This window comes from Capsicum annuum, chromosome 10, assembly GCF_002878395.1.
Source record: "Capsicum annuum cultivar UCD-10X-F1 chromosome 10, UCD10Xv1.1, whole genome shotgun sequence".
Taxonomy (NCBI): Eukaryota; Viridiplantae; Streptophyta; class Magnoliopsida; order Solanales; family Solanaceae; genus Capsicum; species Capsicum annuum.
The window spans coordinates 212,231,413-212,257,113 of NC_061120.1; the positions used below are offsets into that span (position 1 = coordinate 212,231,413).

General features: G+C 33.2%; 1 protein-coding gene and 1 long non-coding RNA gene across 2 annotated transcripts; one reads left to right on the forward strand and one right to left on the reverse strand.

The window, feature by feature from the left end:
- Positions 1-905: 905 nt before the first annotated feature.
- Positions 906-3,655, forward strand: LOC107845127 (putative HVA22-like protein g). The gene is made up of 5 exons (XM_016689384.2): positions 906-1,146; positions 1,248-1,346; positions 2,188-2,244; positions 2,331-2,607; positions 3,440-3,655. Exons 1-5 carry the CDS (start codon positions 1,115-1,117, stop codon positions 3,653-3,655), a joined length of 681 nt encoding a protein of 226 aa, XP_016544870.1. The 5' UTR covers positions 906-1,114.
- An 874-nt stretch (positions 3,656-4,529) lies between these two features.
- LOC124887648 lies at positions 4,530-5,272 on the reverse strand. Its single transcript, XR_007045476.1, has 2 exons — positions 5,143-5,272; positions 4,530-4,914 (listed from the first exon to the last, which is right to left on the reverse strand). It is a non-coding gene; the product is annotated as an uncharacterized LOC124887648 (long non-coding RNA).
- Between the last annotated feature and the right edge of the window lie 20,429 nt (positions 5,273-25,701).

Consider the following 25,701-nt stretch of genomic DNA (forward strand, 5'->3'; position numbering starts at 1 on the left):
AAAAAGAAATTCAAATGCCTCTCTTTTGTAACTTCTACCCATTCCAAACCGTCGCCACCCTTCTATATTAATTATTTAATCTCTTAAAAATATAAATTATGTACTAATAAGTTGACACCAATATAGTGTTTAAGTTAGCACCAATATAGTGTTATCCCATTTTATGAACAACTATTCAAACTCAAGAATATATTGAGTATTTTGTTATTGTATGCTAATAGGTTAACATAGTAAAATAAAAAAAATGTAGTTTATACTTTATAGAACTCCATATAAATTAAAATTCGAATTCGTTTATGCTACCACTTGCTCTCCGACTCTCAGTGGAGCCCTTTCACATAAAATAGTGTGAATTTGCTTTACTCCGTTAAATTTTTTTATAATAATAATGTACTATAACAAATATTTATTTTTTGAAATTGATTTTTCATGTTAAATCATGTTATGCGATATGTTTTCTATGACAATATTTCACTATAATATTAAAAAATAAAAAATCATGATAAACCATATTGTTATACAGAAGTTGTTTGGATATATTGTGTAAAATGAAATTTACGTTGTTCGGCCATTTGCACCCATTACAACAGGTAATTTATCTTATTTTTAAAATTACAAAATTAATTTTAAGAAACTTACCTATAATTTTTTATTTTTTTTGGAGGAACTCATAGTATAGCACTATATATAACTTAATTTCTTTTTCTAAATACTTGTATAATTTAAAGTTACATTTCATGACCCTTAGATTTGACGTAGTGGAATACTTTTAAGATAATCTTTTAATTACGTTGACCGAAATTAACCAGGTAGGACTGCTTCTCACGTTTGTCAATAATATAATTGGTATAACCAACTTATTCTATTTTCTTGTTTCTTATAGGATTAGTCTTTTTTTTTAAATTATTTCTAGCCCTTTTTTTCCTCCAATATATCCTCTTAAGTATCTATTATCTTCTTAGTTCCTTTCATCATTCAATAACTGAATCATATATATAGTCAATTTACCAATAATTCGTTGAAATTAATTTTGTTTTGATGGTTACTAAAAGGGTTTCAATTACTTGATCATTATTCATCATTCTATTTTGATTTATTTTTTTTTTGGTAAAAGATGTTGGGAAACTTCATTACCAGCGGTTTAGTGTACGTACTTTTATTTTTTATTTGTGGATTTTGTGAATCTTTATTTTCTATGTACTTACTATATATTTAGATGATTGAATTATGGGTTTTGTTGATTGCAGATTGGTTGTTGGATATGCATATCCTGCTTTTGAGTGTTTCAAAACTATTGAGAAGAACAAATTGGAGAATGATGAACTTAAATTTTGGTGCCAATATTGGTAAATTAACTCACTTTGATCTTCTAATCATATTATTTGTTACAGTTTACCATTTGTATTCTTTTTCCACTTTGGATTGGATTTGAATATGTTTGAACAAACTTCTTTTACTTTCAAAATTTTTCAACCATTCTAATCTTCTCTGTATCGTTCCAATCTTCTTGAGTAGTCACTTGTTATAAGTGTTCAATTTGTAGCATACAATTTCTTGTGAAACTATTATTCAAACTAGGCCATAGTTGTAGACTTATATAGTGTCGCTATTAGGAATTACAATTTCCATATCATGAGAATAACATGAAGAATATTTAGTAGGTGAGAATTGAGATGGATTAAAGTTATATATGCTAAAAAATATAGTATATATATTTTACGTTATTAACGTAGTTTAACCAGTTATATTAGGTTAGTTATTATCATTCTCTCATGTTATTATAGAGAATTACCAATAATTGCTTTATGTGTGTAAATGTTTTTCACACGATTGGTGTGTAGAACTTGGACTATAATTTAATGAGGTTCATGACTTGAAGCTTTTAAAGCATTTAATACATCCTTAAATATAACTAAGATATTCATGAGTTTGTTGGGATTGTTTAAATCAGTCAACTATCCCTTGCGGTGCACCTCTAATTTAATCATTTTTTATCGGCATAAATATCGAATAACTCTGTCCATCGATGTTTTAATAGATGAGAAGAATTCATCTTGTGTCTACATTATAGAACTCAATCAAATTTGTTGACCACTTGACTATATGCCCTTAATTAAGTGTGAAGAATTTCAATCGTCTCAATCTACATTCTTGAATAATTGCTAAAAAGAAATTGATTGTTTTCAGGATTATTGTTGCAGCGTTGAGAATTTTTGAGAGCTTTGGTGATTTGTTCTTGTCATGGTATGATACTCTATAAGTAAAAACTTGCTCTATTTTATTTTTTAGCCAAAAATTGACACTATATATGACATTGTTAGTTTTTTTAGGTTACCAATGTATGGTGAATCAAAATTGGCACTTATCATCTACTTATGGTATCCAAAAATAAAAGGCACAGCGTACTTTTATGACACCATATTGAAGCCATTTGTTGCGAAGTATGAGTCAGATATTGACAGGAGTTTATTGGAATTTAGAGCCAAGGCATGGGACTTAGCAATTTATTATTGGCAAAATTGCACAGAAATTGGACAAGCAAAGCTTTTGCAGTTGCTTGCATATATAGCTTCTCAGTCTAAAAAAGTAACACAGCCCAATTCCGAGGTATCGTTTTCTTGACTTGTATAACTATTAGTTACACACCTAAACTATTCGTAATCTTAGTTACCCTCTTAACTTGGCAATCCAATAGTAGGATCTATATATCCACGTGGACGTCACAAGCATTTACCCATGAATATTGTTCACAATATGTCGTAATATGATTTTACTTTATTCCAAAATATTTATTTGGCCATAACTGAAATACGTTTTCATAATATTTAAATTTTTGAAAAACACCTCAAGAGGTGTTTTCACTATTTTTGGATTTATTGTTGGCACTTTTTAACTTCTTTTTTTTTTTTTCAAAAAAAGTCTTATTTTTTAAATTTTCATAAACTGACCCAATTTTAATAAAATTCTAAAAAATAAGTTAATTTTTTTTCACCTTTTATATTTTTTTAACTTCAAAAATACCCCTTTTCTAAAATGTTATGGTCAAACACAACCGCAACTTCATTTTCAACTTCAAAAATATTAAATAAAGTGAATATGTTTTTTATTTTCATGACCAAATGAGTCCTAAATTGTTCGTTAACTTAATTACTATCCGGACTTAGAATATTTGATAGCCTCTCTCTATATATCCATGTGCACCTCACATAATTGACGACTATTTAGAATAAAATTCCTAACACACAATAGTACAACTTGTAAGTTAAAGTTGTTCGAGATATAATGTAATTAAATAATTAAAAGTATGTTAATTTTAGCCGTTAAATTATTAGATAAGATGGTCAGTCAATTCAATAAAAGTTGAAAAAAATAGCATGTTCCTCGACATTAATTTTGATTTCTATTACTTATACGTTTCAATTTTATTCATTAATTGCAGCAAAAAGATGAGACTGACCATTCAAGCGTTGTGCCATCAGACACATCATCCGGATTATTCAAAAGTAACGATAAACAGTCATCTGACAAGAGGTCATCGCCCATTTCATCATCACCATCACCATCACCACGACCAACTGACTCTGATAGTCTTGAAGAGAATGATCTTCATGCTGCTAGGGCAAAACTAAGACGTTTCAACAAAGGGACCAGTTAGTTAGCCAAAATAGTCACTACTATAATGGATAGTTTTATACAATAGTTTTTTTTTTTTTTTGGATTTGTTTGATTTTCCAGTTTTGACAAGAAGTACTTAAGAAATGAAATTCTTTTGGTTATAACTTAATAAGATAGATAAATTTGAATGTTATAAATCCTTGTGGTAATTGTAAGTGATAAAAGAATGATGTGCTCTTTATTTACTGCGTAGGGAAGATCATAACCATTTAGGGTGTGTATGATGGAAGAAAAAGTTCTCCATGAAAATATTTTTCAAGAAATTTTTTAAGAAAACAAGTGATTTTTTGATTTATTTTATTATATTTGGTATGTAAGTAAAAGTATTATTCTAAAATTATTTGCATATGCCTGCCATAACACAATGTGAATATATGGGTAGAAATAGGGTGATGGATATGGGGTGGGCGGTTGTGGGAGTGGGACGAGTCAATGCCAATTGTTGTCCCTACTTTTAGTAAGGAAGTCATTTTTCTTATTTTCAAGGAGCTTGTTTTTCTATCGTAAATATATATATATATATATATTTTTTTTTTTAACCAAACGAACATGAGAGAATAGGAAACTATTTTCTTCATGCCAAACGCACTCTTAAGCACTAGCAATTTGGGTGATATTAAAAGATTTCTATGCTACTAAATGTAAAGAATATGAAGTAAATGTTGCAAACTAGATATAATAATATCTTGAGAAATAGAATATACTTCTGAGGATATATATGGAGTTTGATGAATTATTTTGAAGATTTAAACATTGTATATATTTTGAACATGAAATCACGGCCAAATGCTAGGCATTTGATATGCTCCTTTGTTTCAAATAAGCAAGTGTAGATTCAGCATATATACAGAGAAGGCAATTAATTAGTAGATTATCTGGCCAACATAGCATTGGAACACAAGGAGTTCACATACACATTCTTCCATCAGTTAACAAGTGCAGGCGAAAAGATTTTAAACAGTGATAAATAGCAAAGTTGTTATTTGAGGCTAGCAGTTTCAAAGAGCTAGAAAGACTGAAAAGGCTAAAGCAAGTTGTTTCACATGACGTATTTACAACCTGACAAGCTACACAAAAGGTGAAATTGCAACTTAGCTTAATTACACCAGCCAACAAAAATGGACTCTCAGTAGATTGAGAGGTCACAAGGTCAGATCTTCAGTGCATGTGGCTGAGGATCTTGGTACCATCCAATTACAAGTGGGTACGAGCATCTCACAATCTCTATCCCTTTCATAACTGCAAAACAACAAGACAACGGGTATTGGTAAGGTCTGTCAGCAAGCTTAAACACTATAGTAGAGGTTTCTTATCGGGATTAAACACCAGATCCCAGAGGACTAGACCCAAGTTGTTAGCACAAAAAATCAATATGAGGACCCTTACACCGGAGAACTCAAACATCATCAAGCAGAGGTTATAGAACAAGTGTTAGCTTAAGTCACCAAAAGGATAGAAGATTCTTACTCTTGCAAGCTGGAAAAGGATTCACTTTAAACCAATCAAGGGACGGTGTTTGTCACCCACAATTGGAGAAGCACGAATTGAAGATGTTCGAAGGCAACCATGGTGAAATAGGCGGAATGGCAGTGGAGATGGAGCTGATTTTAGCTCAAAATAGAAACCCTACTCACTTTATGTTTATTTCCTTTTTGGACCGGGTCATTAGTTGGGTCGATTCTTTTTTATTTTTGAATTTGTATATGTTGGTTGTTTTGGATGGTTTGGTCCATCCTTTGCGGGTTTTGATTTGATTTATTGATGAAAATCACAAATTAAACAAAAAAAAATGCTTCTTTGTTTCAAATTAGTTATCGTGTTTAATTCTCGGGGGTTACATTATGCAAATTTTGATTGATATTTAAAATATATTCTTTCATTAAATTGACATGACAAAAATTACAACGTAAAATGCTTTTCGTATAGATTTAATATCTAAATTTTAATTGTAAAATATCAAATAGATTAATTCAAGTTAACTTCAAACATTAGCCAAATTGACTTTCGAGTAACAAAACATAACAACTAATTTGAGATAAAGAAATAGTATATTTCAAGTACAAGTTAATATGATTTCGTGCCAAAACATGTTATATAGTATATAACACTTTTTAGGCGGTTTGCTTTTATATTTCAGGCTTGAATTCGAAATTTTTAATTAATGATGAAGGGTTACTTGGTAGATTTGAGAAAAGAGACACTTTTCCCAACTTACTTTGACAAAGAGACACTATATCACGACCCAAAAATGAGTGTTATGATGACACTTGTCGCGGCGTACCTTAACAAGTAAGCCTATCACCCAAACTGATACGAAAAGAGGAAAAGATATAAATATCTTAAGGTAAGGCTTCTAGAACGAAGTCAAACCATATAAGTAATCATAACAATACAGAAAGCACTTATTAAAAATATCAATCATGCCCCAAACCAAGTGTAATAGTGTAAAAACTACTAATACAATTCAAAAATCAAATACATCAAAAAAATAACCACAAAGGAATAATATCTGTCTCCGAATACTAATAAATACATAACTACTATAGAAAGATAGAGGTGAACTTCGGACGCATGAATGTCCAATCGCTACCTTAGAAGCTTCAACAATCGCCCAAGTCAAGCAAACTAAGGCGCACTCGAGCTAGGACCTACACCGAAAGGGCGCAGTAGGCATGAGTACGGTCCACTTGTACTCAGTAGGTATCATAGTTCAACTAAGAAAAGTAGTAAATAAAGCAAACAAAATATACACTAAAGGCACGTCACCTGCAATTAGAAAATATCCTACAACGGTAGCCCACACCGCTTGCACTAACAGTTCTAATATATCTCACATATATTGCAACATTACACCAAGATAGAACAAAAGTACGTATTATATCACATATAAGAAGAACAAGTGGGAACATGCATATACAAGATCATCAAATACAAGTAAAAGAAGATACGATAAATACATAGATGAAAGGCAACAAAGTAAGTACAATATATATGATGATGATGTATGAGGTCGTCGCACAACCTCCGGGATCGCTGCACAATCCTCGTATACACCTACGGAGGCAAGCCTCCCAACGTAGGACCCATGTTGGGTTCGTCTATCCGTATATAATCCACATATCTCATATATCCTTTCTGACATGTTCCTCGAAAAGGGTTTTATAAGGTGTTACAATATCTCTTCACTGGAACATCCCTCGGGGAGGATTTTAAAAAGGTGTTGTCAGTGTTTCTCAGATGTTGCCACGGTGGTACCAATATTTCATGAATGAGTATGATATGAGGATGTAATGCTCACAACCGATCACAATGAGTATTTTCATAACCAACCACATGATATATTTCTACAACCAACCATGTGATATATTTTCACAATCAACCACAATGATACATTTTTACAACCACGCGAGTTAATATCCGCTCATTATTTTTATTTCATCCATGAATTTCCACATGTCTCATATGCCAATAAAGTATGAATATAATCATAACACACCAATGGTACCACATTAAGCATCTTAACAACACAATACAATTATTCACATATATTCAAGGCTATTAATATCACATAGGACCTCACACGGTCACACATATCACATAATAACTTAATTTTGACAATTACATCATATATAGGCCCCCGCACGGGCACAACACATAAATAATTATTTTTTATGATTAGTTCCCACCCTTAACATGGATTTCGTATCATCATTTACTACCCAACCCAGTCTGAAAGAGTTAAGCCATAATCTACCTCAAAAGTCGAAATCGATCCACTACACATCGAACCCACGACCTTACTTTTCACGAACAATCTCGAACTCCACTAAAGTACCAAATATAAAATCTATGTGTCAAAGCAAAACCAACGACACCCATATTGACTACTTTTGGTTTGGGGTCAAAACGAACTCCTAAAATGATTTCCGAAAAAGAAGGGAAAAATTGAAACTTTACTTCAAAAATATGTTTCCCATATTTTTAGGAACCTACAGTTGAAAACCCAAGTTAAATTAAGTAAAAAACGAGGTTCAAATCGAAGAAAAACCATTTTTGAGCTTCACTGGGTAAAATCTTTGAAATCCGGGTTAAAATCAAGAATCTGAGTTGTTTTGAAGGTTAAATTGACGAAAAACTAGTAATTATAAGATAAAAAATATTATTCAAGTGAAAAGGAGTGAAAATGAGATTTAAAATTAAGCCCTAAGATTTTTGGAGTTTTAAAAAATTAATCAAAAAATTACTAAGAAAACAATGAATTCTTACCTTAAATCCATAATAAAACCAAGAAATAGGTGTTAATCTAGCTTCCCAAGCTCCCACAAACTTTACCTCTAAGCTCTCATACTATTTTAGGGTTTAACACTTAAGAGACAAGATGAAAAAATGAGCAAAATAGGCCCAAAAACTAAAAAAATAGTGCAGATTTTCTGCATTGTTATAGCAGAAAAAGCTGTTTTTTTCTTTCTTAAGTCCAAGTCGGACTTCGATGAGGTGCCTGAAATTCGTTGAGAGTCCGATATATGCAAACAAACTATGCAACCACACAAAATTTGATGTTCCGAAAGCATGGGCAAAGTTAGATTTTTGAAAAAACATCATTTTCACCAAGTTGACCCCCGAAACTCGAAATCACATTTTTTCAAATCGAAGGTCGAAATGAGATTTAAAAGCCGCAAAATCATACCAAATATGCTAACACCATAAAAAATTCGATATTTTGAATCTGCTGGCGAAGTTGATTTTTCCATCTGAGGTCATTTCGACTAAATATGGGTCCCACACTCATATTTTCAATTTTTTAACTTTCCCACCAATAGGTCGAAATGAGCTCGGGTGCATCGGGACCCAAACCAAAGGTCTACCTAGCCTAAAATTGATATTCTGAAGTTGCTGGCGTAGTCCATTCAACCATCCATTGCACGGATCAAAAGATATTCCCATAAGTCCAAAATAAGGCTCTCGAAGCCATCAAAAACCACAATATCGCATAAATGATACCAAAATACATTGGAAATCATTCCAATCACTCCCACATCCCAAAAATATCATAATGCAACTATGGGGAGGGGTAAAATAATCAAATCATACCAAATCACAAATTCCATATATTTTATCAAATTTTTAGGTCGTTACATCACCCACCACTAAAAATCTAGTTCATCCTTGAACTAAGGCAAAAAAGTACCTAAATCAATGAAGAGTTGAGGATAAGAACTACGCATATCAACTCAACCTCCTAAGTAGCCTCATCTACAGTTCGATATCGCCACTGAACCTTAACCACAGAGATAACTCTAGAGTGCAATCGTCTAACATCCCTTGCCAAAATGGAGATCGACTTCTCAACAAGCGACAACTGCTCATCTAACTGAACTGACTCCCAACGAATAATATAAGACTCATCCAAAATGTAATGGTCAAGCATAGAAACATAACAAAATGAATGAACAGTTGATAGATCAGGGGGCAAAGCCAACTCATAAGCCACATCACCAACAGTCCAAAGAATCTCAAATGGACCAATATATCTGGACCTAAGCTTAATCTTCTTCCCAAATCTCATCACACCCTTCATGAGTGAAACTCAAAGGAAAACACGATCACCAACACCAAATTTCAAGGCACGACGTCTACGATCAACATAGCACTTCTGCCTACTCTGAGCCGCTATAAGTCTATACTGAATGACCCGAACTCTATCCAAAGAATCATGAAGCAAGTACGTACCTCAAGGTCTCACCTCTAAAACATCAAACCAACCCACTGGGGAGCGACAACGCCTATCATTCAATGCCTCAAAAAGAGCCATATCAATACTGAATGGTAGCTATTATTATATGCAAACTCTGCTAAAGCCAAATGTTTCTCCCACTGGCCACCAAAATCCATCACGCATGCATAGAGCATATCTTCCAAAACCTGAATAGTCTGCTTTGACTGGGCTTTAATCTTGGGTGAAATGTTACGCTAAGATCAACCCGAGTATCCAACTCTCCCTGAAAAGTCGTTCAAAAGTAAGATATGAACACAAAACCTCGATCTAAAATAATAGACACCGACACACCTTGCAGACGAATAATCTCACTAATATAGATACGAGCCAACCTCTCAGTACTAAATAAGAGCCAAATCTAAATAAAATAAGCTGACTTGGTTAATCGATCCACGATGAACCAAACACTGTCAGAACCATGAGATGTATGAGGAAAACCAGTCACAAAGTCCATGGTGATCCATTCTCACTTCTACTCGGGAATGAGTAATCTCTGAAGCAATCCGCCAGGCCTCATATGTTCGGCCTTCACCTGCTGACAACATAGGCAATGAGCCATAAAATCCATCATATTTCGCCTCATACTACCCCACTAGTAATGCTGCCTCAAATCACGATACATCTTAGTCACACCTAGATGGATAGAATATGTGGAACAATGGGCCTCCCCCAAGATCAACCTAATCCAATCACCCACTCTCGACACACAAACTCAGGACCTGATTCTCAAAACTCCATCTGAATCAAGTGAGGCTTCCTTAGACTCCTCACTCAACATATTATCTTGAATCAACCTCAATCTAACATCGTCAAACTGATGGGCTCGAATCTGCTCCATCAAAAAAATTTAACCTTAACAAATGCCAAAACACGTTTAGATATTGAAATATCAAGTCTAACCATCTGGTGAGCTAAAGACTGAACCTCGAAGGCCAAGGGCCTTTCTTGGGTCAAAAGATGTGCCAAGCTACCCATGATAGTTGACTTTTGGCTTAAGGCATCCGCAGCCACATTAGCCTTGCCCGGATGATAGAGAATAGTCAAGTCATAATCCTTAAGTAACTCAAGCCAAAAACATTGCCTCATATTAAGATCTCATTGGATGAAGAAGTACTGAAGGCTACCATGATCTAAGAAGATCTCACAACGGACTCCATACAAGTAGTGCCTCCACAACTTCAAGGCAAACACAACTGCGTACAACTCCAAATCATGCATAAGATAATTCCTCTCATAAGGCTTCAACAAACGAGATGGATACACACTCACCTTGACCTCCTGCATCAACATAACACCTAACCCAACACCTGAAGCATCACAAAAGATGGAAAAACCCATGCCCTCCTTAGGCAAAGTCAAGATAAGAGCTGAAGTCAACAAATCCTTGAGCTTTTGAAACCTCACCTTATAGGCATCGGACCACTGAAAAGAAATCTTCTTCTGGGTCAACTTGGTCAATGGAGTTGCAATGGAAGAGAAATCCTCAACAAAACACCGATAATAACTTGCTAAGCTAAAAAAACCTCTGAATCTCAGTGGGTGAAGTAGGTATAGCCCAATCATAAACTGCAAGAATCTTAGAAGGATCAACCATAACACCCTCCTTAGTCACCACATAACCCAAGAAAGAAACAGACTCCAATAAAAACTCAAACATAGAAAACTTGGCATACAATTTCTTATCCCTCAGTCTCTAAAGCACAATCCGCAAATGCTCTTTATGCTCAACCTCACTCTTGGAATACACCAAGAAATAATCTGCAAACACAATAACAAAGGAGTCAAAATACGATCGAAACACCCGGTTCATCAACTGTGTAAATGTGGCAGGGGAATTGGTCAACCCAAAAGACATGACCAAGAATTCATAATGACCATATTGAGTTTGAAAACTATCTTTAAAATATCTGAAGCTCTAATCCTCAACTGGTGATAACCGAACCTCAAATCATTCCTTGAAAACATCGCAGTACCCTAAAGCTGATCAAATAAATCATGCGAGGAGAGGATATTAATTCTTAATCGTGACCTTATTCAACTGCCGATAATCAATACACATCCGCATAAACCCATCATTGTTCTTCACAAACCAGACATGTGCACCCCAAAGTAAAATATTAGGTCGGATAAATCCTTTATCCAATAATTCATACAACTAATTCTTCGGTTTTTCAACTCTGATGGGGCCATCCTATAAGGAGGAATAGAAATGGATTTGGTGCCCGACTCAATATCAATAACAAGATCCATATCTTGATCCGGAGGCATACCATACAGGTCCGTAGGAAACACATCCATAAACTCACGGACAACATCGACAAAATCTAAGGAAGGAGGCGATATAACACTGGTGTCACAAAAATGAGTCATGAACGATAAACATCTTCTCTCAACCAATTTACGAGCCTGAACATAAGATATAATCATCTTAGAACCCGAATAAAACGTACCCTTCTAATCTATGTTTGGCACACCCGGTGAAGCTAAAGTCACAATCTTAGCAAAACAATCAAATACAATATGAGAAGGAGACAACCAATCCATACCCAAAATAACAGCAAAATCGATTATATCTAACACAAGCAAGTCTACCTACGTCTCACGCTCGATAAAAGTCACAACACAAGATTGGTAAGCCCAATCCACCACTAAAGAATCACCTACCAGGGTAGATACATGAATAGACATGGTAAGAGGATCACTAACAGAATCAAAACCCAAAGAAAATATATAGACACATAGGAGAAAGTCGATCTGGGATCAAATAATATAGATGCAGGTCTAAATTAAACAGGGACGATACCTGTGATCACAACATTTGAAGCCTCTACCTCTGTTCTGGATGGTATGGCATAACACTGATATGACCGTCGACCGACTGAATAGCCCCCTGAACCCTGATGTTGGGAGTATTTATGCACTTTAGTATTACTATTCTAGCTTATTTAGCATTGTTTTAAGGATAATTTGTGTGCGTTATGTATGATAATAATATAAATGTACATATAAGTGTCTAAGTACGTGTTTACAATGGTTTAAAGTGATTTCAAACAAGTTTGTGCTTAATTGATTTATTTAGAGTTCAATCGAGGAAACTAGTTTTACTAGCTTGAGCTAGTTGTGTGTCTAGTCGATCTTGTTTGATTCTATTGTGTTTAAGGAGTTCCAAATGATTTAATTGGGTAATTATGAGTGGAATAACTTATTGGTAATGTGCAAAGTTCAATTTGATTAAGTGTAGAGGTGGAACAATGAGTTGAAGGTCAATATGAACTAACCTAGTCTTAGCTCTTGTTTTGATTCATCGTCATGGATATTGTGTTGTGATTGTCTCTAATTCGTGGTGTGTGATTGTGTAAGAAGCTTTGTGAGCTAAATATGATGATATTTTGATGTTGAATAAGCGAGAAATTAAAGGGAAACAACTCCACAAGACAATGGATGGAAGGAGTCACTCAACACTTAGCCAAACTTTCGGAAGCAACTTCTAGCGAGACCATGTAGATGAGCCTGTGGCGCCCTAGCCATAGCGGGGCTGTAGACACATAATTTTTTACCCTCCCGAATTTAATATATATATTTTTCGGTATTAAATATTTATATTTGGTCCGATATTATTTTAACTCTTATTTAATTTTTCTATAAGTTTTAGTTGAAAATAAATAAATAAATAACGTTACATTTTTGGATATTTTATTTATTTATTTATTTAATAAAAATAATAAGAAAAGAAATTCAAAAATATTTTTTTCTTTTAATTTTAATAAATAAGCTAGTAGTTTTAATATTTTTAACTATATTTTATTTTAGGATAGTTATAAACTTTTCTTACATTTTTTAATATAAAAATATAATTAATTAATATTTTATTTTATTTTATCTTAATTTTTTTATCTTATATTTTTCTTTAAAAAAAAAGGAAAAAAAGAAATCTTATCCTAAAAAACTATCCCAACTACCCCTAATTTCCCTCAACTTCCCACCCTATACCCTATATAACACACACAGATGAAAAAAGGGGGAGGCAGCAAATATACACACACGAGAAGGAAAAGAACAACATTGAAAAATAAAACAAAAAAGGCAAAGAAACAGAGAGAACAAGAAAAGAGAAAATTAGAAACAGTGAGTGTTCAAGAAAAAAAAAACAAGAAACAAAAAGAAACCAAAAAACAAAACAAGAAACAAAAAGAAACCAAGAAACCAAAACGAGAAAAAAAAAGAAACAAAAGGAAAACAAGAAACAGTGAAAAAAAAATCACACAGACAGAAAGAAAAGTAGTAGAGGATTGATTTCAAGTTTCCGTTCGAGGCTTCGTTCGTGCTTCTCTTTTAGTTAGTTCATCATACAGATTTTTATTCAACTCCATATTATTTATTTCGATGCATCTTATGGTAAATCGAATCATGAACAAAGTTATTTTAATGACTTTCTTTGTTTAATATGCGCAGTTTATTGTTTAGATGTAGTTTGGTGCTTTACGTCTTTATTTATAATTTATTTGTTGTTTCAAAAATGATATTAATTGGATTGGTAGTTTTAAATGTGGTAATTTTTAATGTTAAAAGATGTAAAATTGACATGCAATTAGTATGTAGTTATGTTATAGACCAAAATTTATGACTCATGCATGCATGCATGCAAAAAAAAAAGAAATGAAAAAACATATCATGTTAAACTATAGGTTGTTTATTCATGGATTTTTAATAAATGAATTATTGTTTGAAAAAGAACACATTATATTTTGAGTTTTAAGTTAATGCAAATAAACATAGTTAGGATTCTAATTTTAAATGTAAAATAGTAAGGTTTAAATGTATGAAATTTAGAAAAAAAAAAATATACGTGAACTTTCGATAAGCAATTTTTGGTAGTATTTTTTTTTTTTTGAATTTTAAGATGCAAAAACTAAGTTCCATTAAGTATTGTGGGTTTATTTTTTACAAAACAGTTAAGAGCACTTTATATACAGAAAGAGGTGATTTTTGGGGTTTATTTCACTTGGACATGCATGATATATTCTTTAATTATTGTCTTAGTCACGTGTTTAAACTTTTCTTTGAATTAACATTGAACCAATCTTCAATTTGTCTTGGTCATATTATTTGTTAGTTGCTCTTTGCTAATTCCCCTTTCGGGAATGGTCAGTAACAATAAGTGTATTTGAATATGTTTATTAACATTTTAGGCCGAGATCAATCTTATGTCTAATTAGCCAATTAATTATTAAAAAAAAAAGTGAAATAGATTGTGGGTTTATTTAACGTCGGTCACAAATGATAAAAGAAAAGTGAGGAAAAATCATCTTTGTGAAGGAGCGAGGCGAGTTGCAAATTAATTCAAAATTCGTTGCAAAATAAAGAGTGAAAAGGAATAAAATGGATAAGATAGAATTGTCTCAAGTTTACAAGAGACAAAACAAATTCTTTTAACACTAGAAAAGTTTTAGACATGTTTAAAATATTTGTCTCGGTTAAGAATGCGGCACACACATTTTTTTGGGACGTTAAAAAATTATTCAAGAATGTAATAATGCACCTTGACAAATATTTTTTCTAAAATTATTTTTTGCCGGTTTAATATAGAATATATAGACATATTTTAGATATTTAAAAATGAGCGAATCTAAGCCTTAACATAATTTAGCAAAATAGTTCAAGTAAGTATAAGTCAATAAAAACGACCGTGGCCTCACACCTTCCCTTCGATCTACAGAATTCCTTACCCGATCTTATGTTTTTCGCAAACCAAAATAAAAGAGTGATTTCCTTTTGACTAGGGATTCAAAAAGGTGACTTGGAACAACAAAACTCAATTCCAAGTGGCGACTCTGTAATTAAAATAATCCCTATTCAATATTGTCACTTTAATTGAAAAATCCTTCGACTTCGACCCTCAAGCGAAAAAGGGTGTGACATCTCTGGCGACTCCGCTGGGGAATAACATAAGAATTTGAGTTTTTGATATTGATTTTACTTGCTTTAATAATTTTGATATTGTGTTTGTTGGCCTTATGTGCTACTTGTCGCTCATTTATTGCTTTGATATTGTTGAACTGTATTTATAAACTGTCTTCCCTTGCGCACCCCCTCTGAGTCTCTGAAATAGGATAGAAGGAATGTTGCGTATGTATCCTACTTTCTTTTTGAGATAGCCGGAGTGTCAAGGAACCTGGTGAAGGATTATAGTCACACATGTTAGGCGGGGTTCGGATCGACAACGAAGGCGGAGTAGCACTGCTACCGAACAAGTTCTCCTTCCCCGACTCGAGTGTCTGCTTGGGTAAATCAGTCTAGTCACCTATCCGTATTAGGCTTAAACTTAGAAGAACTGAAAACTCAGAATCTAGTTATCCCTATTAGGTTCCGCTTTATTTGTATCATATGCATTTAAGTTAGCGGGATTCGGCACAGGGGCCGGGTTTGTCTAGGACAGGTGTCCCTCTTTTGACCAACATGTCCATCCTACGTGCTCTTTGACATTTATTTGAAAGGTCATTTGATTGTTGACCGGCTTTTAGGCAACTTGGTAAAATGCAAAAGAGTATATTGTCCTCAAATTTAATAAATTATTTTTTGAAGAAATTAAAAATATACGTAGTCTTTTTTTTATAGGTTTTCATGAACTACGAGGGTTTGATTCTCACTCTTTAGTGAGATACGTCAGAAGTCCTTCCCAAGATACGACTCTATCTTTTGAAAAATTATTCATAGATTTATAGAGAAATATTTTGAAAATATGATTACTTTCATAATTATTTTTCTAATCCTCAAGTCCAATTTTATATATCTTAATAGCCCTGAATCTTTAGGGATCATGAGGCTACGTTTTTACAAAATAATATATATATATATATATCTTAACAGCTCTGAACCTCTAAGAGTCTTAACACTAAGTTTTGTACGACATATATTTCAAGAACTACGCACACCTGATTCTCATCTTAATAAGATACGTAGGCAGTCCTCCATGAATTCGGTGGTCTTAACAAAAAAAAATTGAACTCTGACACCTTCGTTTTCTCCAAAATCAAAATAATATTTAGTGGTTGGTTTGTGGCTAAATTGGCATCTCACCCATACAACACCATGCCCAAAGAACAGACAAGATGACTCGTAAAAAAATGATATAGAGTCTGAGATAAATTGGTGTAGATTGTTAGAAATGAGGAATAAGAAGAATTGGCTTGAAAAGTGAGAAATTTGGAGGAAAATATGAGAAATATGCAAATATTGAGAGAGAAAAAGAGAGTTCTCACAAGGATTTTTACAGGTTTCAATGTTCACTTGCCTCTAAACTCTAAAACACCAAAGTTGGACATATACGAGGGTCATAGTGATCCTTTGACTCATATGAAAATTTTTTGTAATCAATTAAGAGGAGTAGGGGGGAAGAGAAATAGTTGATGGATTACTTTGGAGAGAGTTTAACGGTGATAAATTCAGAATAATTGGGGCAAAAATAAAAAGAAAAAAATAGATAATGTCACAATGAGGGTGGAAACTTCATTAAGGCCAACGTGTAAATCAGTGGCTAAAATATTAAGTTCGGCAATTTGGAAGTCACTCTACCCCCATGAGGAAGGAGTTTTGGTAGTCTGTTTTGTTCTGCTACCCGAATTATTTTAAGGTTGTAGTTCGGAATCTATCTTGTCTTATTTTATTATCATTTCTATTCAAATCCTTCTATCTTTCTGTCAACAAATATGTGTTCTTTTTATTTTATTTTATTTTATTTTTCATTATATATTGTTTGGTTGTCTTTCTTTTCTTTAGAGAGTTCTTTCTATGGTGATTCTAGTGATGTGATATGCATGTTGAATTCACAGACTGGTCTTTAAATCCAATCTAATCCTAAAGTATTGAGCCAAGAAGTTAAAATTGAAAAAAGAAAATTATATAAGAAAATAAGTAAAGTGTTGGGATGTTTAAAGACCGAATTAACGCCTCATTTGAATGAATTGAGGCAATCACTTTGCGAATCAGAAAATAACTTGATTATGAATGTGAAGGTCCATCTCAAGCATTTTGAATGAAGATTAATCGGAGGATCTATAATCTCAACGGTCAGAAGAAACAAACAAAAGGCATCTGTTGTGAGGAAAGTACAACACAAATGGGCATATATATTTCACAAGCTTAAAAGAAGTGACACATGTGCACTTGCTCAATCAAGGTCAATGTTGAAAAGATGTGCATGATTTTTATATTGTATTCTCTCATTGCGTGTAATGTACTTGCATTTTTAAGGATTGATATGACGAAGGTATTACATTCTTCTATCCAAATGTTATGTCATCCTTTGTTATCCCCTTTGTGCTTTAATTTTATTTTCTTTCATAGACCTTTTTTAGAATCAAAATAGAGTCTGAAAAAATTAAAAAAAAAAGTGTCAACTAAAAGAATAGAGTCAGAAAAGTGTCAAGAAAAAAAAATAGAGTCAGGAAAAATCTCTCTCTCAAAAAAAGAGAGAGAAAAGTCAAAAAAAAAAAGAAGAAAATCAAGCAAAAGAACAAGAAGTCTGAACTACGTTTGACCTGATTCTTGCTATGACAAGATACGTAGGTAGCCCTACTCTGGGGTTTGGTCCAACCAAAAGAAAATTGAAGTTCCCTAGTATAAAATAAAATTGGGGCAAAAATTTATTTTCTTAAGAGTCGATTTCAAAAGTTGTATGTTTCACCTAATCTCATGTAAATTTTTGAGCCTCATGCCTTTCTTTCTTTCTAACCCTATCCAAAAGTCAAGTTACAACCAAAGAAAGACTTTCAGATCAATCTTTGAGAATATCAAGGGCAAACATGTTATGGGTGCATGATGCTTCATATTTTGGGTGTCGTTTACCTTCAGCAAAAAAAAAATGAAAAAAAAAGATAAAAATGAAAGAGTCTTATTGGTGAAAATTCTTTTGGACATCATAAGGCGACAATGAGTTGTGAAATCAATAAAAATGAGAGTCTTATTGGTAAAAGTATTCATGGTCACCATAAGATGACAATAAGTTGAAAAGAAAAGAAAATGAGAGTGGCTCATTGGCGAAAATTCATTGAGGTGTCACTAGCCTAAGGAGGATTGTAATCCCGAGGGAACAAGTTCAAGAATGGCTCCATTTCAAATTCAATGAGTGGGAAAAAAGTGATAGTGATTAGTTTGAATAGATCAGGTTGTTTAATTCAAAATGTATGTTATAATTACTGAAATCAACTGCCACACCCAGATAAAATTATCTTTTTGACTTTTTTTTTTAAAAAAGAGATGTTTATTGTCCTTTCCTATTCTTTTTGTTATTTTTTATTTTAAATTTTTGTGTCTTTGTGGTCAAAATGAAATTACTATCGTCATCCTTCACGTATTTTAGAGTCAAATTTTTGTCAAGATAAGTTAGGAAGGACTTCAAAACTTGCTACCAACTCCTTCAGTTATGCAAAGCAAGACAAAGGGCCAACACACAAAGATAACGTGTTTCAAAAATAAAGTAAAGTACTCGAGAATGCTTGTCATCCGACAAGTTTTGAACTCATAGAAGTATAAAAGGTGTATTTGAAGCTGAATCGAGAGACATCATGCAAGAGAAAAATGATTTGAGTGAAAAATTTTGGTTGTCGAATTTGAGGTCGAAAGTATAACAAGTCAACAATACCTATCAATGATTTTCAATGAAGCTGAGTATTACAAGTGCACAAACGATCGCCTCAACAGCCAAATGCCACAAATCAACCACCATATTTTTGTAAAAGTTTAAAAATTTTCTTTGTATGAAACAAAAACACATGTTACCTTCAAATTAAGGGCTTCAAAGCCTAAATATCAAAAGATGCAATTCCTCACTTTTGCAAATGCAAGAGGCAATATTGCTACACATGTTTAGTAATCACAATCATGGTAAAAACTCATCTTCCATTACTCCTAGAAGACACACTTTCTAGTTGAGTCATTTCACTCCTAGAAAACGCACTTTCTAGTTGAATTATTTTATTTAACCCCTAGGAGACGCACTTCCTAGTTGGGGTATGTCAGTTTTCATGTGTTAGGTAACGCACTTCATAACTTGAACCTTCATTCCTAGAAGACGCACTTTCTAGTCGAGTCATTTCATTTAACCCCTAGAAGACGTACTTCCTAGTCAGGGTATGTCAGTTTTCATGTGTTAGGTAACACACTTCCTAACTTGAACCTTCACTCCTAGTAGACGCAGTTTCTAGTCGAGTCATTTCATTTAACCCCTAGGAGACGCACTTCCTAGTCAGGGTATGTCAGGTTTCATGTGATAGGTAACACACTTCCTAGCTTGAACCATTACTCCTAGAAGACGCACTTTCTAGTTCAGTCCTTCCATTTAACCCCTAGGAGACACACTTCCTTGTCTGGGTATTTTAAGTTTCATATGTCAGGTGATGCACTTTTTAACTTGAATCATTCAATCCTAGAAGACACTCTTTCTAGTTGAGTCATTTTATTTAACCCCTAGGAAACTCACTTTCTTATCTAGGCGATTTAAGTTTCATGTGTTAGGAGACGCATTTACTAATTTTAGTCATCACTTTTACTCTGAAGAGACGCATTTCTTTAGCAGGGCCTTGATTCACCCTCTTTACTGTACTTTTCAAAAGTTGTGATCTGATGACACTCACAAAATTTTCTAGTGTAAACTGGGGCAAAATTTTATTCGTGTTTACTGGAATTTATTTTATGCTCAGGACCCTCCTGAAGAATGAGAATTTATTTTTTGCTAAGGACCCTCCTGAAGAATGTAAATTTATTTTTATGTCACGACCCTCCTGAAGAATGGGACAGGACCCTCCTGAAGAATGAGAATTTAATTTTTGCTCAGGACCCTCTTGATGAATGGGACAAGACCCTCCTGAAGAATGCAAATTTATTTTATGTTCAGGGCCCTTCTGAAGAATGGGACAGGGCCCTCCTTAAGAATGAGAATTTATTTTTATGCCCAAGACCCTCCTAAAGAATGAGACAGGATCCTCCTAAAGAATGAGAATTTATTTTTTACTCAGGTCCCTCCTGAAGAATGGGATAGGACTCTCCTGAAGAATGAATTTTTTTTTTATTCAGGACCCTCCTGAAGAATGGGACAGGACCCTCCTGAAAAATGGGATGTTATTTTTCTATTTCACCTTTTATTTTGAGTTCAGGAACATATTTGAAAATTAGAAAAAGCAAATCAGGAGCCCGCCTGAAGAACAGAGTGAAGAAAAAGAAAGTCCAAGAGCCCGTCTGAAGAACAGGATGAAGGAAAAGTAAATCCAGGAGCCCTCCTGAAGAACAAGGTGAAGGTAAAGCAATTCAGGAACCCACCTGAAGAACAAGGTGAAGAAATAATAAGCCAGGAGCCCGCCTCAAAAACAGGGTGAAGAAGTTGTAAGTCAGGAGCCCGCTTGAAGAATAGGGTGAACATTATCAGTTGCAAGCTAGGAGCCCGCCTGAAGAATAGGGTGAATAAGTTATAAGTCTAGGAGCCCGCCTGAAGAATAGGGTGATCATTATCATTGAAAGTTCAGGAGCCCGTCTGAAGAATAGGGTGAATATTTTCAAGTCTAAGTCAAGATTCAAGAGAGTTGCATAGATAGGATCTTTTACTTGTATCTTCGTTTTCTATTTTTGTTATTCATTTAAATGTAAAAGCAGGAAGTCGTGAACTTGAAACTCGAAGAAACCTTACTCGACCTCTAACTCGTCCTCTTGCCATTTTACCTTTGAACTACAAGTGACCTGATTCCCTTATAACTCGGGATATGTAGGCGGTCCAAAATCAGGACTCGATCACATCTTTTATTTTATTTTATCTTTACTTTTCGAATAATTGGAGGATCAAAAATTACCTCTTTGTCTATTTTTTTGTATGAAAACTCTTCGAGATTTCACACAAAGAGGGGCAAAATGTAGACACGTAATTTTTTACCCTCCCAAATTTAATATATATATTTTTTGGTATTAAATATTTATATTGGTCCGAAATTATTTTAACTCTTATTTCATTTTTTAATAAGTTTTAGTTGAAAATAAATAAATAAAGTTATATTTTTGGGATATCTTTTTTATTCATTTTTTAATAAAAATAGTACGAAAAGAAATTCAAAAACATTTTTTTCTTTTAATTTTAATAAATAAGCTAGTAATTTTAATATTTTTAACTATATTTTATTTTAGAATAGTTATAAAATTTTGTTGCATTTTTTTTAATATAAAAATATAATTAATTAATATTTTATTATTATTTTATTTTATCTTAATTTTTTTTATCTTATCTTTTTCTTAAAAAAAATTAAAAAAAAAATTATCCTAAAAAACTACCCCCAACCACCCCCTAATTTGCCTCAACCCCCTCAACTCCCTCAACTTCCCACCCTATACCCTATATAACACACACAGATGAAAAAAGGGGGAGGCAACAAATGTACACACATGAAAAGGAAGAGAACAACATTGAAAAAAAAGAAGGCGGCAAAGAAACAGAGAGAACAAGAAAAGAGAAGAGAAACAATGAGTGATCAAGAAAAAAAAACAAGAAACAAAAAGAAACCAAAAAACAAAACAAGAAACAAAAAGAAACCAAGAAACCAAAACTAGAAAAAAAAAAAAAAAAAAAAAAAAAAAGAAAAAAAAAAAAAAGGAAAAAAAAATCACACGGACAGAAAGTAAAGTAGTAGAGGATTGATTTCAAGTTTCCGTTCGAGTCTTCGGTGGCTTTGTTCGTACTTTTCTTTTAGTTAGTTCATCATACAGGTTTTTATTCAACTCCATATTATTTATTTCGATGCGTCCTGTTGTAATCGAAACATGAACAAAGTTATTTTAATGACTTTCTTTATTTAGTATGCGTAGTTTATTGTTTAGATATAGTTTGGTGTTTTACATCTTTATTTATAATTCATTTGTTAATTCAAAAATAATATTAATTAGATTGATTTTGAGCTTTAAATGTGGTAATTTTTAATGTTTAAATATGTAAAGTTGACATGCAATTAGTATGTAGTTATGTTATAGACCACAATTTATGACTCATGCATGCATGTAAAAACAAAAATAAGAAATGAAAAAACATATCATGTTAAAATATAGGTTGTTTGTTCATGGATTTTGAATAAATGAATTATTGTTTGAAAAAGAACACATTATATTTTGAGTTTTAAGTTAATGCAAATAAACATAGTTAGGATTCTAATTTTAAATGTAAAATAGTAAGGTTTAAATGTATGGATTTTTTTTTAAAAAATATATATACGTGAACTTTCGATAAGCATATTTGGTAGTAGTTTTTTTTTCTTTCTGAATCTTAACATGAAAAAACTAAGTTCCATTAAGTATTGTGGGTTTATTTTTTACAAAACAGTTAAGTGCACTTTATATACAGAAAGAGATCATTTTGGGAGTTTATTTCACTTGGACATGCATGATATATTCTTTAATTATTCTCTTAGTCACGTGTTTAAACTTTTCTTTGAATTAACATTGAATCAATCTTCAATTGTCTTGGTCATATTATTTGTTAGTTGCTCTTTGCTAATTCCCCTTTATGGAATGATCAGTAACAATGTGTATTTGAATATGATTATTAACATTTTTTAGGCCGAGATCAATCTTATGTCTAATTAGCCAATTAATTATAAAAAAAAAAAATGAAATAGATTGTGGGTTTATTTAACACCGGCCACAAATGATAAAAGAAAAATGAGAAAAAATCATATTTGTAAAGGAATGAGGCGAGTTGTAAATTAATTCAAAATTTGTTGCAAAATAAAGAGTGAAAAAAAATTAAATGGATAAGATAGAATTGTCTCAAGTTTACAAGAGACAAAATAAATTCCTTTAACGCTAGAAAAGTTTTAGGCATGTTTAAAATATTTGTCTCGATTAAGAATGTGTCACATGCATCTTTTTGAGACGTTAAAAAATTATTCAAGAATGCAATAATGCACCTTGACAAATATTTTTCTAAAATTAATTTTTGCCGGTTTAATATAGAATATATGACAGATTTTAGATATTTAAAAATGAGTGAATCTAAGCCTTAACATAATTTAACAAAATAGTTTAAGTAAGTATAAGTCAATAAAAGCTACCGTACTAAAACCACGAGACTCGAGGAGTACCTTACACCTTCCCTTGATCAACAGAATCCTTAACTGATCTTATGTTTTTCGCAAACCAAAACAAAAGAGTCATTTTCTTTTGACTAGGGATTTAAAAAGGTGACTGGGAACATCAAAACTCAATTTCAAGTGGCGACTCTGTAATTAAAATAATCCCTATTCAATATTATCATTATAATTGGAAAAACCCTTCGACTTCAACCTCGAGCTAAAAAGGGGTGTGACAGGGGCTTTAAAGCAGGCTCAGCCCAAGCTAGAGCGGTGCTCTACAGCAGGCTCAGCCGCACTTGGAGTGGTGCAACACCCAGGGCAGTGCCCCCTCTACTCCCATGCTCAATTTCTACATGAAATCCAACTCCTACAAAGCTAAGGATTGGCTAACTATATATACACACATTGTACATATTTTTACACATCCTTGGACGTATTTTGAAGGATTGAGGGCTGCTACAACTTCATATTTTAGGTTTTTCTTATTTTAGTTTAGTTCATTCATGTTCTTAGTTGTTAATTACAATCTGGTAATTACGATTATGACTATGCGTGGCTAGACACTCTCTTTTCAGGGTTAAAGCCAAGAACATGAGTACTATTATTTTGAATTGATTTCATTTGATTTGCTTATCATTATTGGTTGTGTGTTTATCTTTGATTTAACTATTTGGTGGACTGATCACCCAAAAAATACATCAATTGTATACCTTTTAATCTCGAGAGAGGGAAATAAGGAGATAGAACATGGAGATAAACAAAGTATGGTTTGTATTCTTTTATGAAATAAGGAATTCAAATTAGCGTCTAGGACAGGGATATACTTAGATGCCTTACTTGATTTACACGAAGGATGATAGCTTAAAGAAATTAATTGGGTTATTACATCCCCGCTCAATGATGTAGTTGTAATGTCCAAATTAGGTAAACAGTTAGAGTTCGGGAGACCATGATCCTGCAATTCACCCTACAAATCAATAACCCAGATAAGCAAGTTAACAAATGAAATTCAATGACATAGTATGATTGTTCGAAATGCTTTAACCCTAGGTTTTCTCTTATTGATTGTCTCAAGTACTTTATTTTAAGCATTGTTTACTTTTACTTTCAGTTACAATTTCCAAACTCTCTTTTTGTTTACCTCTGAACCAAATTAATCTTATAAGTTAAACTAGAATTGAATAGTTGTTAGATCAAGTCTCTGTGAGATCAATACTTGGATTCTTGAAGGCCACTTTACTACTTAGTAGACCACGTACATTTGCGTGTGCGCATGGGCGCTGTTAACCTATGCCACGAGCTCCACTACCTCTACCTTTTACTTCTCTGGTAGAACCCCTACCTCTCACAACTGAAATAGGAGTAGCCCGAATCACCTAACGAGGACAGTCCCTGGGCACATGGCCAATCTTATCACATATATAAAACCTCTATAACCAGCTTCAACAGAAGAAGGTATAATTGGGCCCGACCACCCTAAACTACTGAACTAGAAGATACACCACCTAAACTCTGTAAAGTCGTTTGCACTGGCCTATCATGGTATCCATGAGAATCTCTAAAACCTTTGACTCGTGAGGTCTAACTCTAGAACTCTCCAAAATGTCGAGCCTTCTTGACGCCTACCTAAGATGCACTAAAAATATCCTCCGTCATCTTAACATAATCCACAATACTCTAAAAAAAACCTCAAACACAACCATCTGAGATGTAGCCAACTAAAGAGAAAACATCCAAACCCTTCACAAAATTCCAAACCTTTTCAGACTCGGTAGAAATGCTATCTAAGGAATATTTGGACAGGGCATGGAAGCGTGTCTCATACTCAACAACTATCATGAAGCCCTATTTCAAATGATCAAACTCGTCTCGCATTCGATCCCTCAAACTGTAAGGCATGAATCTCTCCAGAAAGGAATCAACAAACTGATCCCATGACAACTCAAGAGCATCAACAGGCCTACAAATGACAAACGATATCCACCAATCTCTCGCAGCATCTCTCAACTGATATGTAGTATAAGCCACACCATCCACACAAAAAGAGTGAAACACAACTCAGAAACAAGGTATGAAAGAACTTTGCATGATAAAGAATAAAATGAACGAAGTTTCCTAAACACATCCTATAGCCTCTCGAAGATAGCTACA

Coding starts and splice junctions, on each gene's coding strand:
- LOC107845127 (XM_016689384.2), top strand. CDS start 1,115: ATGTTGGGAAACTTCATTACCAGCGGTTTAGT. Junction 2,245..2,330: donor GGTGATTTGTTCTTGTCATG/GTATGATACTCT, acceptor TAGTTTTTTTAG/GTTACCAATGTATGGTGAAT. Junction 2,608..3,439: donor TAACACAGCCCAATTCCGAG/GTATCGTTTTCT, acceptor CATTAATTGCAG/CAAAAAGATGAGACTGACCA.